We start from the raw sequence: 15,005 nt of genomic DNA, 5'->3' as shown, positions 1-15,005 counted from the left end.
ATTACGGACTGCACTATTAGTTACCAATATTATACTTCTGCGACCTCGCTGTTCGAGCAAAAATACACTATTAGTGCAGCTGTTAAAATTAGTACATATATGGTCATTTATTTGGAAAAAAAAATAAAAAAAAAATTCAGTTTTGCATGCAACATGTAAATTCAGGTTCCTTTATGCTAATTATATTTCCAAACATTTTCTTTTCTAGAACCCAAAAAATGGGGAATGTAATTATGTAAATTAAACTCTTAGGTACCAGATAACAGAGCCAAGCGCCACAAAAGAACCAGCTAGACTGTATTTTAACTTCCATTAACCTTACTTTTACACTGCATATGCACATATTTAAGACCTGATCACCACTCACCAGAAAGGCAGTAAAATTCATCAATTTCTGTTTCTCCCAAAAATCAATCAGGCGCTTCCTAGCTAGCTAATGATAATCTGATCGAGTACTAGGACAGAATTTGGAGCGATTATTTTGTCGGGCTCTTTTTGCAATTTTAACAAATGGAAATTCCGAATTGCTCCAAATCTCTTTCACTGTTGTCAACATGTGGGACCAGCAATTAACAAATCTCTTTCACTGCACAGTCAGAGAGAGTATATAGTATATACGTTGTAGGCGTAAGAAAAGAAACATGATCGTCGATCGCTTCTTCAATTCGACCTAGCTGGCTAGGCTAGTTCACCGGTTTCTTAGGAAAAGACGATTATAAATTATATATATTTAAATTAAATTGAGCTCTTAATTAGATTAGTTGTCATGGAATTAAGTAAAAATGGATTTCAACAAAATCACAAGAAATTAAGCAGTGCCCGGCCCGCTTTCACTACAGCAGAAAGCTTTTTCTGCGACTGGTGCTGACGCCGGTTGCAGATAATCGATTTTTTCCTAAAAAAAAGGAAAAAAAAACAACGGCGACGATCAGCTATCTGCAACTGTATTTGCGAGCAGCGCCTTCGCTGTTCGCAGATAGTTTTTTTTTTTTTTTTTTTAGCGCCGCGTCGAAAATTTTCACAGTAAAACCCTTATTCGTGTGCCAGAGATGACAGAAGACATTGCCGCCCCAAATTTTTGCCACAAAACCCGCGCGCCACCCTCTTCTCTCTTCTCCGACGAAACCCGCACACCCTCTTCTCTCCTCTCCTCTGATCCGCTCTTGGAGCTGTTCTCTCCTCTGACCCGTGCGCCCTCTACTCTGTCTATCTTGCTCTCGTCAGAAACACGAAAAGGGTCCTGTGCTTAACCGCTGCCTCTGCCCGACCGCCACCTGTGCCCGACCGCTGCTCTTTGCGATAGGTACTCGAACTGCTCTTTGAATTTAGGGTTTGTTTTTTCTTAATTTCTGAATTTGTGAAATTATCTTGAATTCGAGGGTTTATGAAATCGGTACTATAAGTGATTGTCATATGTCAAGTTGTATCTAGCACCTCTCTGTCTGTCTTCTTTGGTGAAGATATACATGCATATAGCACCTTTCTTTTGTTTTGAGATTAATTGGGGATGCATAGCATATCTTTTTCTATTACAATTTAGAAGTCAATTAAAATAGTTTAACTATTGATGTTACTATCATCGGTTACAACGTTGATGTCAATTGCTTAGGTCTGATTTCAATTTTGCTCACAAGAAGGAGAATGAATCAATTAAGAGGCACAATTTGTCACAGCAATAACAATCTTCTACTTTTTACAAATTTTTAATTTTTAATTAGGAGTTAACCAAATTCTGCCATTTGGAACAATTTGCTTGACTTGATTTGGCTAAAAGACAAATATAGGTTCTTGGACAGATGTTACTATTTTTTTTTTAAGGTGTGACCCACTAAAATAAATCAGTTCTATTTAATAATATTTTTTTTATATTTCATTAGCAAAAATTAATGTATGTGTTTTTCAATCAATTTCTGCCATTTGGACAATTTTCTTTGATTAAAAATTTACATGATAGGTCTGAAAGGTAAATTAAGGTTCTTGGGCAGAGGTTCCATTTTTTTTTCAGATGTGCCCTCACTAAAATAAATAAATTTTAATAGTAATTTTTTTATATTTCTTTAGCAAAAATGCATGTGTTTTTCAATCAATTTCTTCCATTTGGACAATTTTCTTTGACTAGAAGGTTCTGCTTTGCTAGTTGGTAATTTGGTATTAGGCTATTTACCGATTTTTTTATTAATATCCAAAAAATAAATAAAATTTTAGAAAATATCCAAATCCCGAATGAATTTTGAAAACTACCCAAACCGGTTATCCAATAACCGGATTTGGGACAAATTTCCGGTTAATGGATTCCCGGACTCAAAACAATATATTCGGTTAACCGTTAACCGGAAAGTTATATTTTTTTAAAAAAAAAATAACATATCCAGTTAATGGTTAACCAGACTTGTATTTTTTTTTTTTAAAAACAGAAAATTTTAAATTTTTTTATTTTTTGTATTGAAATATTAGAAATGTTGAATATATTTATTTAAAAATAGATGAAATACAATATAATTTGATTTATTAGAAAGACTGCAACAAATAACCCGGATAAATATTTTTCAGGCCGGATTTTTCGCGGCTGTAAGAAAAATTAATATATTTCTTTATGTGTTATTGGAAAAAAAATAAAAATGCTTAGATTCTGAGTTATTGATCCCGGTTCAAAAGTCACTTCTATGTAATTCAGAAAATATTGTAATCCTTCTAGGACATTTAATTTCTCAATATATAACTAAAGAAACATATACAATAATCGAATAGGTAATATCATATAGGTTGTAAGGTAGCTTTTAGATACTATCAGATACTATAGAATATCTTAGTTGTTTACCGAATTCCAATCTATAGGTTTACATTTGCATACAAGTAAAACTCTGATTCTATTATGATTTATCAAATTTGAGTTCAATTGCATGTGCTAATTTATTTTTGCCTAATTTGTTTTTCTAATTTGTATTCATAGGAGGAGCTTGAAGAGTTAGAGAAAACAGAGAAGGTTCTACTTTGCTAGTTGATGTCCCAAGAGAGAAGAATATAACAGAGAAGCAGAACCCCCGCTTGTAGTCAGGCAAGTTTTCTCTCTTTGAATGCCTGGTTTCATTTAATTGTGTAGTATAATACGTAGTTATTAGTATAGTATTGTTTTATGATCCAACTAAATCAGAACATTTAGTATGCCTTTTAGGTCTATACCCGTTCAAAATTAATCCAATAGGGATTAATTTTGAATAGTCCCCATTTTGAGACTGCTCTTTGAATATCTTGTCTCATTTAGGATGTGAAGAAATGTTTGTGGATCTAGTATTTACGAAAGATTTGGTATCATTTTTCTTTGTTCCTACGAGTACGTATTGAAACATGTCCAAAAAGATGTGTTTCTAACGCGTACTCGGGGAACTAAGGAGAAATGCTGCCGAATTTTCCTTAAATACTAGATCCATAGACATTTCTTCACTACTAAGATATAGCATTCAAAGAGTGGGATAGAATTGTACAACGGCCCTTTGTAAGCCCCAAAAGACTAACCACTTTGGACCTATTTATATTTAATGTTATTATTTTATTGAAGTGTCAAAATATAAGGAAGGCATAACTTCAAGTTCAGTTTTGACCTCGTGTGCATTTAATTTTATGTAAACCTAATCAAGGCAAAGCAAGGCCAGGCAAGCGAAGCGTCCTCTCTCTCTATCTGGTACGTATGTTTAAATTCATAGTTTATGTAGTGTAGATGCCACTTGTATGGCTGTATACAAGTCATATTGCATGGATGATGCAACAATTGATTGTGATTTCAATTTTTAAATTGTGAGTTTCTTCCATGACTTGCTTTAGATGGTCCGTTATCAATTGATGATGTCTGGAGGGTCTAAAGTATAGATCTTGATTTTTTTGTTTGTTTGAGTCAAAATTTTCGTTTGAATGGTAAATTAATAGAATTTCTTGTTCTTTTAAATTGAATAAACTAAGGTGTAGTTAGAAAACTTAAGTAATCAAGAATGTTATCTATTAATTATTGCATTTAGGTCATGTTTATACAATGTCTTAATTATAAATGTGTATGTCATGATTAGGAGAAATGGAGGGTGATCGTAGTTGGATGTACGGTCCTCGTTACGTGAACAAGCGAATGAATCCCACATTTGTTAAGGGTGTTGAGGGTTTTTTTGAATATGCATACAGTATTCAAGAAAATATAACTAGTGGTGATCGTATTAGGTGTTCTGTTGGTTTTTGACGATTCAAACCCATTGATTAAGTATGTTGGGGTTTTGACGGTTCAAACTCATTTATTTCCTTAAGGTGCGGAAAGAGTAAAACAAGAATTTTTACATCTAACTTAACCTACGGATTAAATGAATCAAGAAGATCCGTTTAATCCTATTTACAAATCTACTTCATAATTGATTTTCTAAAGCTTTAAATCTATTTACCAATTAAATAGATTAATATAACAATTTATACATTGTTTCCAAATCACAGTTGGAATGCAGACCGAGCGAGAAGAGCTACACCAGGGAAGAAATCGACTCGGAGTATCACACGTGTGATACCTCTATTGGTTATCCACCAGGACTAACCAGAGAGCAGTTTATTTTTTTTGCCAGAAATACTATAAACCGCGGTATATAGCAAAAACACTATTCATGGACTTTTGTTTAATTATATTCACTAATAAACAAAATCTGAAATACCGCGAAATTCGGTAAAACACTATTCACCAATCTGAAAAACCGTAAACAGAGAAAGAGAGAAATTCCAATTAACGAAGTAATCAGATTAACACGTGAATTAGTGAATTTTCTCTTTCACCTATGCCCCTCTATTTATAGGCATTCGAGGAGGTTCGCAAAAAGACCGAAATACCCCTGAAGTTGCCAAAATTACCAATTTGCCCTTTTGTAGAGGTATCCAATTTGGATTTTGCTATTTCATATTGGTTGGATTTGTTTAATGGATCCTAAACCCATTAACCCAAAGGAATAGTAAATAGTAACTATCCAAATCAAATATGTATAATTGTCATGTACAATTATATTCGTCTGCGGTTTTCGTTTGGTAATTTTTATACAACATGTCAAACACGTTTATAAACTAACCAGTGTTTCTGTTTGTCATTCTAAATGACGTATAATTAATTATAATTAATTATATCAAGTATAACTAATTATAACCATTAGTTTTTTGCTTTGTCATTTTACATGACAAATATAATTTAATTATAACACGTATAATTAATTATAACCATCTTAATATTAATTACAATCAATTTATAATTAATCAGTAAGATTCTCCGAATAGCTCCTATATGGTGTGACCCAATAGGATCTGTGTTATGTTGGTAAATAGAGTTAAAACTGTTTTAACTTCTATAATCATGAGTGGCATCTGGCAGTATACATCATGACCATCCAATTACACAGATGATGCTGTACTGTACAATATCACGATCCAGTAAATAATTTACTTGTGTCTGTTCTTCTGTCTCATAGCTATCAGATCAGTTTCAAGGTAGATGTGTGTCATCCTTATTAACTGAATCTTTTCTTGATCTTGAGTAGACTATCAAATATAATTACTCTTGTAATTATATCTCATGCAGATAATCTAACTCTACCAAGGGGCCCAGTGATGCTATAGCTCGTATAAAATACGAGGGACAAATAGTACTTTTGGTAGACTATCACTTCCTCAGCTAAGCTACACACATGAAAATGCTACCGTTATAACTGCTTTTTACGGACAACGTTAGATAACACTCACACATACATATTACTTAGTAGGAACGATAAATACCTCGTACTGTAGAACTTGACACTGAATGAAAACATTAATGACACGAACACAATTCTATTTAATGTTTCATTCGAGGTCTGTCAAATATCATGTTCCTTGAACATGTATCTATGTGATTAAAATGACATCTCGTGTCAATGGTTTGTAAAACTTAACCATCTTTTAATCCACATACTAACCTAGTAACGGCTAATTAGTGTTCCTGCTAATTACCTCGGTTAGTGACTTCTTAAGAATATATATAATCTTTATTATGGAGTTTCACAATTCCAGTCATGAACTCGAAATGAATCATAATTCAATAATATTCATGGCAACAAAATGATATATAATTAAACATTCAATTCATGAACAAAGCTTTATGATAAATTATCGTATTATTGACTTTTAGATTATTACAAACTAACATGTCCATGTGCCAAGTGTTAGTGTACCCGATGGTTGGATAAGGAAACTATCGAAAAACACCTGATGAAATCGGGGTTCCGACCTTTTTACACCAATTGGTTCATGCATGGTGAAGCATATAGCCAACCCGAACAGAGCCAACCTCCAAATCCGAGTTTGCGTCCAGTGCTTCGGTTGGCGGGTTATAAGTAATATTCATTTTTTTATATAGTAATTATGCTTTAATTGTAGTGATTGTAATGATTATTTCTATTTGCAGGACTTTTGATACAGGGCACCCGGAGAAGACGAAGGATGTCGCCAAAATTATTTCGCAGGAAGTACGAAATAATTATCCTGGCCCGTACTCCAGATACACGGATTTCTCAAAGGATAATAAGGATGTTATCCAGGCAGAGTTTTTGGTAAGTAAAATTTTCTGAAACAAAACCTCTAATAATTACTAGTTTCCTTTTTTTTTAAGCTAACAAACGATATTAATTGTCCACTATGCATTGCAGAAGCACTACTAATTTGCATTGGATGTAGCGGAGTGTGAGCCATGGAGTACATTTAGAAGGATAGCTGATGTACAGCTGAAGGATATGCTTAATAAATGCAAAGGGGCAACAACCAAGCAGTATGGAGATTCAATGCTTGAGTGGCCACGACGGGCTCTGTGAACATGCTTGTTCACAAACAACGCTTCGTAAGTTGTTTTTCATTGAATTAATTTATTTTCTTTCCAATTGAATCTAATCGAACTAACCTTGATAATATTTTTTTAAATGAAATGGTCTTTCAAATTCTTAACAGGAGCAAACACAAGGGCGCGAACCCAGATGGTCGGGTGAGTTGTTTCAGCCTACCCATACGAAAAAGAAGATGGGGGAATACATTAATGTTAAGGCTAAAAATGCACAGGTAATAATACTTTTGAATCGTTTAGAAAATATCATGGTTCCTGTTGTACATAACATTATTGTTATATTTTATAAAATTTGCAGCTAAAATATGAGAGAGCTATGACGGAGAAGTATGGACCGGATAGAGACACATGGCCCACATACGACAGCGACCTCTGGTACTCTACGGGCATTGATGATCAGAATGTTCACGGTGATAACTATGGTCTCGGTGCTCTAGGTAAAATAAACATTCTTTAAAATTTAAAATTTATTTTTAGTTTTGTCAGATAATACTAATTGTCTTACTTTTAATGTTCTAGGCAAGACGAGAGGCATGTTTCGCTCCAGTGGGTCTAGCGGTTCTCAGTCGCATTCTTCACAGTCATATTCTTCTATGCCGCTAGCTCCGCATCTCATAGAAGAAGATATCGACAGGATATCTTCTCGGGTACTTGATCAGATGGAGGCTCGGTTGAGAGTTTCTCGGGTACGAAATTTGATATTTAAGTATGTTTTAATTGTGAACCCTAAATCCATAAATCATAATTATCTAAACTACTTTCTTACAACCTCACAGGCTGGAGGTTCGAGCTCGCACCAGGCCTCGCCACCCGCATCTCAGGATGACGACGATGATGACGAGGGGCAGTTCTCAGATGTCGGCGGCGATGGTACTGCTTAGGTGGTTAGGTATTTATATCTTATTCGGATGTTTGTTTTGACATTCCTGGTTTAGATATTACTTGACATTTAGATTATCTGTTACTTGATGTTATTCTACATTTATGTTTACATTATTTGTCATTTCATTTTTTATATTTTATGATATAGTATACAGTTTTCTGATATTTATGTTTATATCTATTTTGTATGTATCGATATCTTGTATTATGTGTATGTATTGATATTATGTTGTATTATGTGTATGCATGTATCGATGTCTTGTATGTGTATTATGTTGTATGTTAGTACATGTCATACCAATTATTAAATGGTGCAAATTTAAGTATCAGCTACCGTTTTTTTTGTCTCAGGAAAAAACTATCAGCGACTGTTATTTTGGTCGTAGGTACCTATTTTTCTGACGTTAGCAAAAAAAACAACGACAAAACAATGGTCCCACAAATATTATCAGTGACCGGCTGACGTCATTCAGCGACCAGTGACATCATCAGACGGGTATTTTCGATAAAGCTTACAGCGACTGGAAATGAGCTTCGACGATCGTTGTAACTATCTATGACCGGCACTTGGACTTTCTGTTAGATATGTGTTCTAAAAGTTATCTTATGTTGATCACTTTTATATGTTATGTTTATGAATTGGATGCTACATGCATTTTGTTCCATGAAATTTATGTTTATCTTTAGAAGTGTTCAAGAAGATGCTCTTGGTCTTGAACCATAGAACTCTATATGATGACAAACATAAATCTCTAAAATATTCACAAACTTGGTTATTAGCATGGAACACTAATATACCATGATAAGTTTGTCATGTTGATTAAAGTACATTGTAGTTCTATAAATGTTGATAAAGGCTTATCGTTTAATAACATGAGTATATGAAAGGTTTCATATATTGAATAGACCTAACGAATGAAAATATTATATGGGTTATGTTAGTGTCATTAATATTTTCATTGTGTCTCAGAATTCTAAGATATGAGATGTATTTCTTTTTCACATGAGAAGTATATAATGTAATTAGTATTAAAAGCTGCTTATCATAAGTGGTGATAAAAATATTAGTTCCTTGTATATAACTTGTGCGGGAGAAAGTTATATGTCAATAGTATCATTGCCCCTCATTTATAATGAGTGATGATATTTTATAGGCCCCTTGGTAAAGTAGAATTATAATGCATGCAATATAACTGAAGTGCAGTTATATATTTATAATTTACTTAAGAGACCAAGAAACGAATATAATACAAAGATGACACGGTCCGACTTTGTATATTATTCATAATATCATGTGGCAAGGAATGGACACAAGTAATGTTATTTGTAACGTTACTTTAAAGGATCATGTATTGTAAAAAAGATACTTTACATCTATGTTATTTGGGTAACTATAATGTATAGCTAGAATACCGCTTATAGTTTATGGTAATAAAATGTTTTATGCCATTGCCAACATAACACAGATCCTCCATATAGGTCACACCAATTGAACGAGAAACAAGAAGGATATTTTATTTATATGATGTATATTGTTTTCATATGACATGAAATAATATATATGTGATAAATAAATATTATGACTGCTTAAAACGAAAATAAATTTATGAGAAGTGTGCATGTATATAATTTGGTATAATATGGTACGTATTATATAGTATAATATACATGACACATAATTAATAATGTGCAAAACATTATTATAACATAAGTTTATTAAAACCCAAAATGAATATGAGTTGAGGCAGTTACTGTAGCGCGTACTGTAGCAGCGGCTAGGCTTGTCTCTTTTAATAAAGAGAATTATACTAGGAAGGTTACACAATGGAAACCCTAGTATATTTGTATATAAGGAGAGGTAGAGAAGGTATTCAAGCAAGCAATAAATTTTCTGAAAATTTATTGCCTTCTCTTCCTCTCCCTCCTAGCCGCCATCCCTCTTTCTCTCATATTATTGATTTCTCTAATGAAGAATTAGTAGAAGAACAAGAAGGGTTATTAACTAGGTTCTAAGCTTAGATTAGATTAAGACCTCTAGCAAGGTTTTTCTAATCCTTGTTTAGTTCAAGGTGAACACTAGGAGGCCGTTTCGACAAACGAAGGTATCCAAGAGATCTAGAAGAGAATTCGACTTCTCTCTATTTACCAAATTGACATTTGGTAGAGGTATATCCAAATCACCTTTAGTAGATAGATTTGTGATGAATGAATGAGTAGATATCCATTTGCATACATTTGAATTGCTTTAATAGAATTAGCATAATAAAGTAGATCCGTAGATGCTTGTAAGAAGGTTAAAATTTTTGAGTTTATTGCCTTGCCGCATCATGAAATCCTACACTTTTTGCTACCGGAAAACTGGTCACAGAAAGTCGGATCTGTTGTAGTGTTTAATTTGGTTACAGAAGGTCACCAGCTAGGGACGAAACGCAATGCAATATTGCAATGCAGAATTAATTGCAGATCCAGAAATTAAGCTAGTTAATTATTTATTGATAAAGTGCGGTTTTATTGGCGAACACCTTCCGATAAATCCTAAATTCTAAATCATAAACCCTAAACTGCGAAGTCGTGAGGAAAATTGAACTCTTGACCTTTTGGTACAACAACTCTATAACTTTTTTCTAACCAGTTATACTACCTCCCCTTTTTCGGTCTCCGCCTTGTTATTTGATCAAAAGTGAAAACTCAAAATAGATCAGCTCAGCTCAAAAGGCAGTGCACTGCCCACTGCCCGCTCGGTGAAATATATATTATATTATATTATATTAGTGGGATTTTACTAGACCTAGCCCTATATATATAGATCTAGGAGGAATGAGGAAGTAATTTTATGTATTAGCTAACAAATTCAAACTGTCACTTTCTTTTCTTTCAAGATTTACAACAAAATTAAGTCGCTTTTCAAAAACATAAAAGATTACAAACTCATGCATCTTATGAATTACAAATTAATTAGCAGTTGCTTTCTTTATATTTTATTATTTTACTAAGTACATATATTTTTTTTAGTTTTTACAAACTAAAATTATATTAAGATTACTTATTCACTGTTTAAATCTTAAATTTTGAGTTATGTCGCTTCTATTTTTGGTCTATCCAAACATATCCTATTTGTCAACAAACTAGCGAAATTGGCTTTCTATACTTTTGTAAGGCTAACATAGCAGTTTTGAATTCATACAGATCACAAATTAGAGCAAAGCTGGGGTGTGATGTACTCATAAAAAAGAATTGGTGAACACAACTTCAAAAGTCTATCGAATTGATTTTAAACAATGAATTGAAACCATGAAATTCATCTACTTCATGAGTGATGCATGTATATGCAAAAATTTGAAAATTTTGAATTCATATAATACATGATAACAGTAAAAAAAAAATGAATACATAAAACAACTTATAAAAAAATTATTTTTTTTCTAATAATTAATTTTATACTAAATAAATTCAAAACTTCTTAGAATTTTCATGTGCATGCATCACTCATAAAGTAGATGAATTTTAATGATTTGAGTTCGTTGTTTGAAATTAATCTTATAAATTTTTAAAGTTATGCTCATCAAACTCTTTTGACGAGAACATTACATTCTAAGTTTGCTATGCAAATCAAATCACGTGTTTTCAATTCTACAGTAAAAGAATGTAGTGCATGGAGCCAAAAGTGCCGTGTCAAAATCATTAAGACTTTTGTAGGAGCTAACATTATTGAAATGCTGCACAAAATAAGATTCGACGGAGAAAACGCAACACCACACCACCACTAGATCGAGAAAAAGTTATAGTGTTATACGACTGAAGACGAAAGGCTAGAAGATAAGCTAATTAGGTCTTGTGCACAATACAAATACAAATTGTTTCTTTCTTAATAACTCGCATTTCGAGACTTAATTAAATTGATGCCGGTATACGAATATCTCTAAAGTACTCAACTATTACGTTACGAGTTACATATATATATACATATTCCTATATATATATATAACTTGTTTTTACTTAAAGAAAAAATAATAATTTCGGGATTGATTGTGGTATATGGAATTTAATTGTGAACGTCAGCTTTCGTCAATACTTACCTACTTTATTTTATTTATCGGCATTTAGCACTCATTCACAAAATTAAACTAGCTCCAACAAATCCATAGCGATTAGCGCATCCATCGTCACACCAAGTCAACGTCCGCCAAGTCTTTTTTAGAGATTCTTTTAATAAACGCCAATAGACACCCTTAATTTCTTCACTTTTCATCCGATTATGACACATAAAATATTGACTTTGTCACCATATTACCCAATTTTTTTTATAAACATCTAAACAAATAATTAAATTTCAAAAACTAATCAAAGTTGTACAGTATTTCAAAATCTACCAAAACCGCAATTTTTTTTTTGCTGCAATTCAGTCTAAAACCGCAAACAAATTTTGCGATTTTGAAATTCTAAAATCAGCAATTAAAAAAACGCAAAATATTTTTGCGGTTTCATTTTTTTTTCATTTTTCAGATTTTTTATTTATTTAAATAGAAATATTTATAATTTATTTTCTTCTATTGAAATCAAGGTTCTAAATAGCATTTATCGCGTCATAGCAGGAAGCCTACAAAAAAAGCTATAGCGAATAGCGACGATATAGCGAAAGCTATGCTACATAGCGTTTTTTTTTATAAAAATTAGATCATATATTTGTACTAAATATCAACATTATCTAAGTCTCATAGAACAATAAATAATATCAAATTGATTAAAAAATTATAATATTCATATTGAACCAATACAAAGTCCAAATTGCGAGTCAAAATATCCATAGTAATATTAATATCATAAACTATCGATCTTTTTCTATTCAAAATATATTCAGCATCATGACATAATCTATTTGTTTTCTATGTAAATTTCAAAATAACTTAGACATCATGGCATAATTAACTATCTTAATCTATTCAAAATATTCAAACTACCATATAGTAAATATCTTTTTGTTATTTCAAGAAATATCTTAATATATTCAATCTGAGCCTTTATTTAAAGCAGCTCATGTTGCATAAATTGAAATATCTTAATATATCAAGAAATATCTTAATATCTTAATCTTAATATAAATTAAAAAGAAAAAAAAACAGCTCATGTTGCATAGCGCGCTGTAACTTCTTTATTTGATTTCGTTTGATAGATCTCTCATTTAATAATTAATAGTTTAATATAAAGCTTAGTGCGTCAATTGCAAAAAAAAAATCACGGTTAAAATCCAATATGAGCCTTTATTTAAAGCTCATATAAATTGAAAAAAAAACAGCTCATGTTGCATAGCGCGCTGTAGCTTCTTTATTTGATTTTGTTTGATGGATCTCTCATTTAATAATTAATAGTTTAATATAAAGCTCAGTACGTCAATTGCAAAAAAAAAATCACGATTAAAATCTAATATGAGCCTTTATTTAAAGCTCATATAAATTGAAAAGAAAAAAAAAAGCTCATGTTGCATAGCGCGCTGTAACTTCCTTATTTAATTTCATTTGATGGATCTCTCATTTAATAATTAATAGTTTAATATAAAACTTAGTTCGTCAATTGCAAAAAAAAAATCATGGTTAAAATCTAATCTGAGCATTTATTCAAAGCCCATATAAATTGAAAAGAAAAAAAAAACAGCTCATGTTGCATAGCGCGCGCTATTTGCGCTACACGCTATAGCGTCCGTAGCTCAAATAGCACGTTTTGATGCCATAGCTTAGCGTTTAGAGTCCAAAAATGCTATAGCGGTGCTATTTAGAACACTGATTGAAATATTATAAATATTTAATATATTTCTTTGAAAATAGATATAATACTATATAATTTGATTTATTAGAAAGACCGCAACAATAATCTGGATCAACATTTTTCATGCCGAATTTTTTGCGGCTGTAAGAAAAATTAATATATTTCTTCATGAGTTATTAGAAAAAAATAAAAATACTTGAATTCTGAGTTATTGATCCTGGTTTAAAAGTCACTTCTATGTAATACAGAAAATATTGTGATCCTTCTAGTATATTTAATTTATGAAAAGTTGTATCTATTTTGAGAATTCTTTTTAATAACAATCATTAAATAACTTAAAAATTTCAACTTTTTAAAAATTAAATGCTAACTATTCAATGTACTTCTCTCTCCTTATATCTTGTCGGAAAGAAATATAGTCTTACTTTCTTTCTTAATTAAATGTGTTTGATGTGTCTAAGGTGTTTTTTTTTAAGGTTGATGTATCTAAGGTGCTACGAAACTTTTAAAATGATATGATCTGTTTGCAATCCTATTTATTTATAGGTGGTTGTGCAATTAATTACGTTGTTCTTTTTTTTTTATATAGATTTTAAGCATTTCAAGAAAAAAAAATATATTATAAAACGTTTCAAAATTTTCACATTTTGAATTGATATTAATTGTATTATTTGTCATAAACTTTTTCTTAATAATTTTTTTTGGATGAAGTTGGAGAAATAGGTTTTTATTGTGTAAAAAATCTTTATATTTGTTTTGAACTGTTGAGAGCGTGAAGTCAATTGACTTATTGACGTCCTTTGTTGCATTAGTTGGATAGTTTTTGTGGCTACAAATTCGGAAGCACTGTACTATTTCTTCTAATAAATCTTCACCTTCAATCCAATCTGGCAGTACGTACCAGAAATCAAATTCCAATCTCCACTGTAAAAAACATGTCATGTGAAGAAAACCAAAATTTCAGAATGGACTCAAATCCGGGCTCCAACTCGGATTCAGACTCGGTACGGATTAATTGTTTTTCAATTTTCTTGAAAGGCTAGGAACAAATCTGAAGAAGAGTTCATTTTCTATGATAATTACTTGTAATATTAAATTATGTTGTGTTTTTTACGAGACATTATTATGTTACTATTTTTAAAATTTTACTATTTATATTTTTTATGTCATTTTATTATGTTAGAAATTTTAAGAATTGATTAGAATTTTTAAGTTTATTATGTAGTGTTAGTTTCTAAGTTGGACTTTTAGTTTTTCTAAGTTATTTATTACGTGATAAATTTATTATAAGAAGAGATGACATGTCATCTTTTTTTTTAGACTTTGATTAATATATAAAATATTTTTTTTATCTTCTCTTGTGATTTCTCTCTCTTTTGTTTAAATTCTTTTTTTTTATTTTTTATTGTTCAGTATTTTACTAAATCAAACAAGACAGGTGCATGCGAAGTGGAGTTTGAAACGTGTTGTCATGAAGTGATATGAA

General features: G+C 31.4%; 1 protein-coding gene across 1 annotated transcript; it reads left to right on the top strand.

Annotated features, from left to right (window-relative positions):
- Window positions 1-6,831: 6,831 nt before the first annotated feature.
- Window positions 6,832-7,758, top strand: LOC144559303 (uncharacterized). The gene is made up of 5 exons (XM_078308316.1): window positions 6,832-6,877; window positions 6,985-7,092; window positions 7,176-7,314; window positions 7,397-7,563; window positions 7,654-7,758. The coding sequence occupies exons 1-5, from the start codon at window positions 6,854-6,856 to the stop codon at window positions 7,756-7,758; spliced, it is 543 nt and encodes a 180-aa protein (XP_078164442.1). The 5' UTR covers window positions 6,832-6,853.
- Window positions 7,759-15,005: the final 7,247 nt, after the last annotated feature.

The sequence above is a fragment of the Carex rostrata genome, chromosome 9, assembly GCF_964058835.1.
Source record: "Carex rostrata chromosome 9, lpCarRost1.2, whole genome shotgun sequence".
NCBI lineage: Eukaryota > Viridiplantae > Streptophyta > Magnoliopsida > Poales > Cyperaceae > Carex > Carex rostrata.
This window is presented reverse-complemented; position numbering and strand designations above follow the sequence as displayed.

What these genes read in the sequence shown, in the direction of transcription:
- LOC144559303 (XM_078308316.1), top strand. Translation starts at nt 6,854, where the DNA reads ATGCTTGTTCACAAACAACGCTTC. An exon ending in TTAAGGCTAAAAATGCACAG is followed by an intron (nt 7,093 to 7,175) that starts GTAATAATACTT and finishes TAAAATTTGCAG; the next exon opens with CTAAAATATGAGAGAGCTAT. An exon ending in CTATGGTCTCGGTGCTCTAG is followed by an intron (nt 7,315 to 7,396) that starts GTAAAATAAACA and finishes TTAATGTTCTAG; the next exon opens with GCAAGACGAGAGGCATGTTT.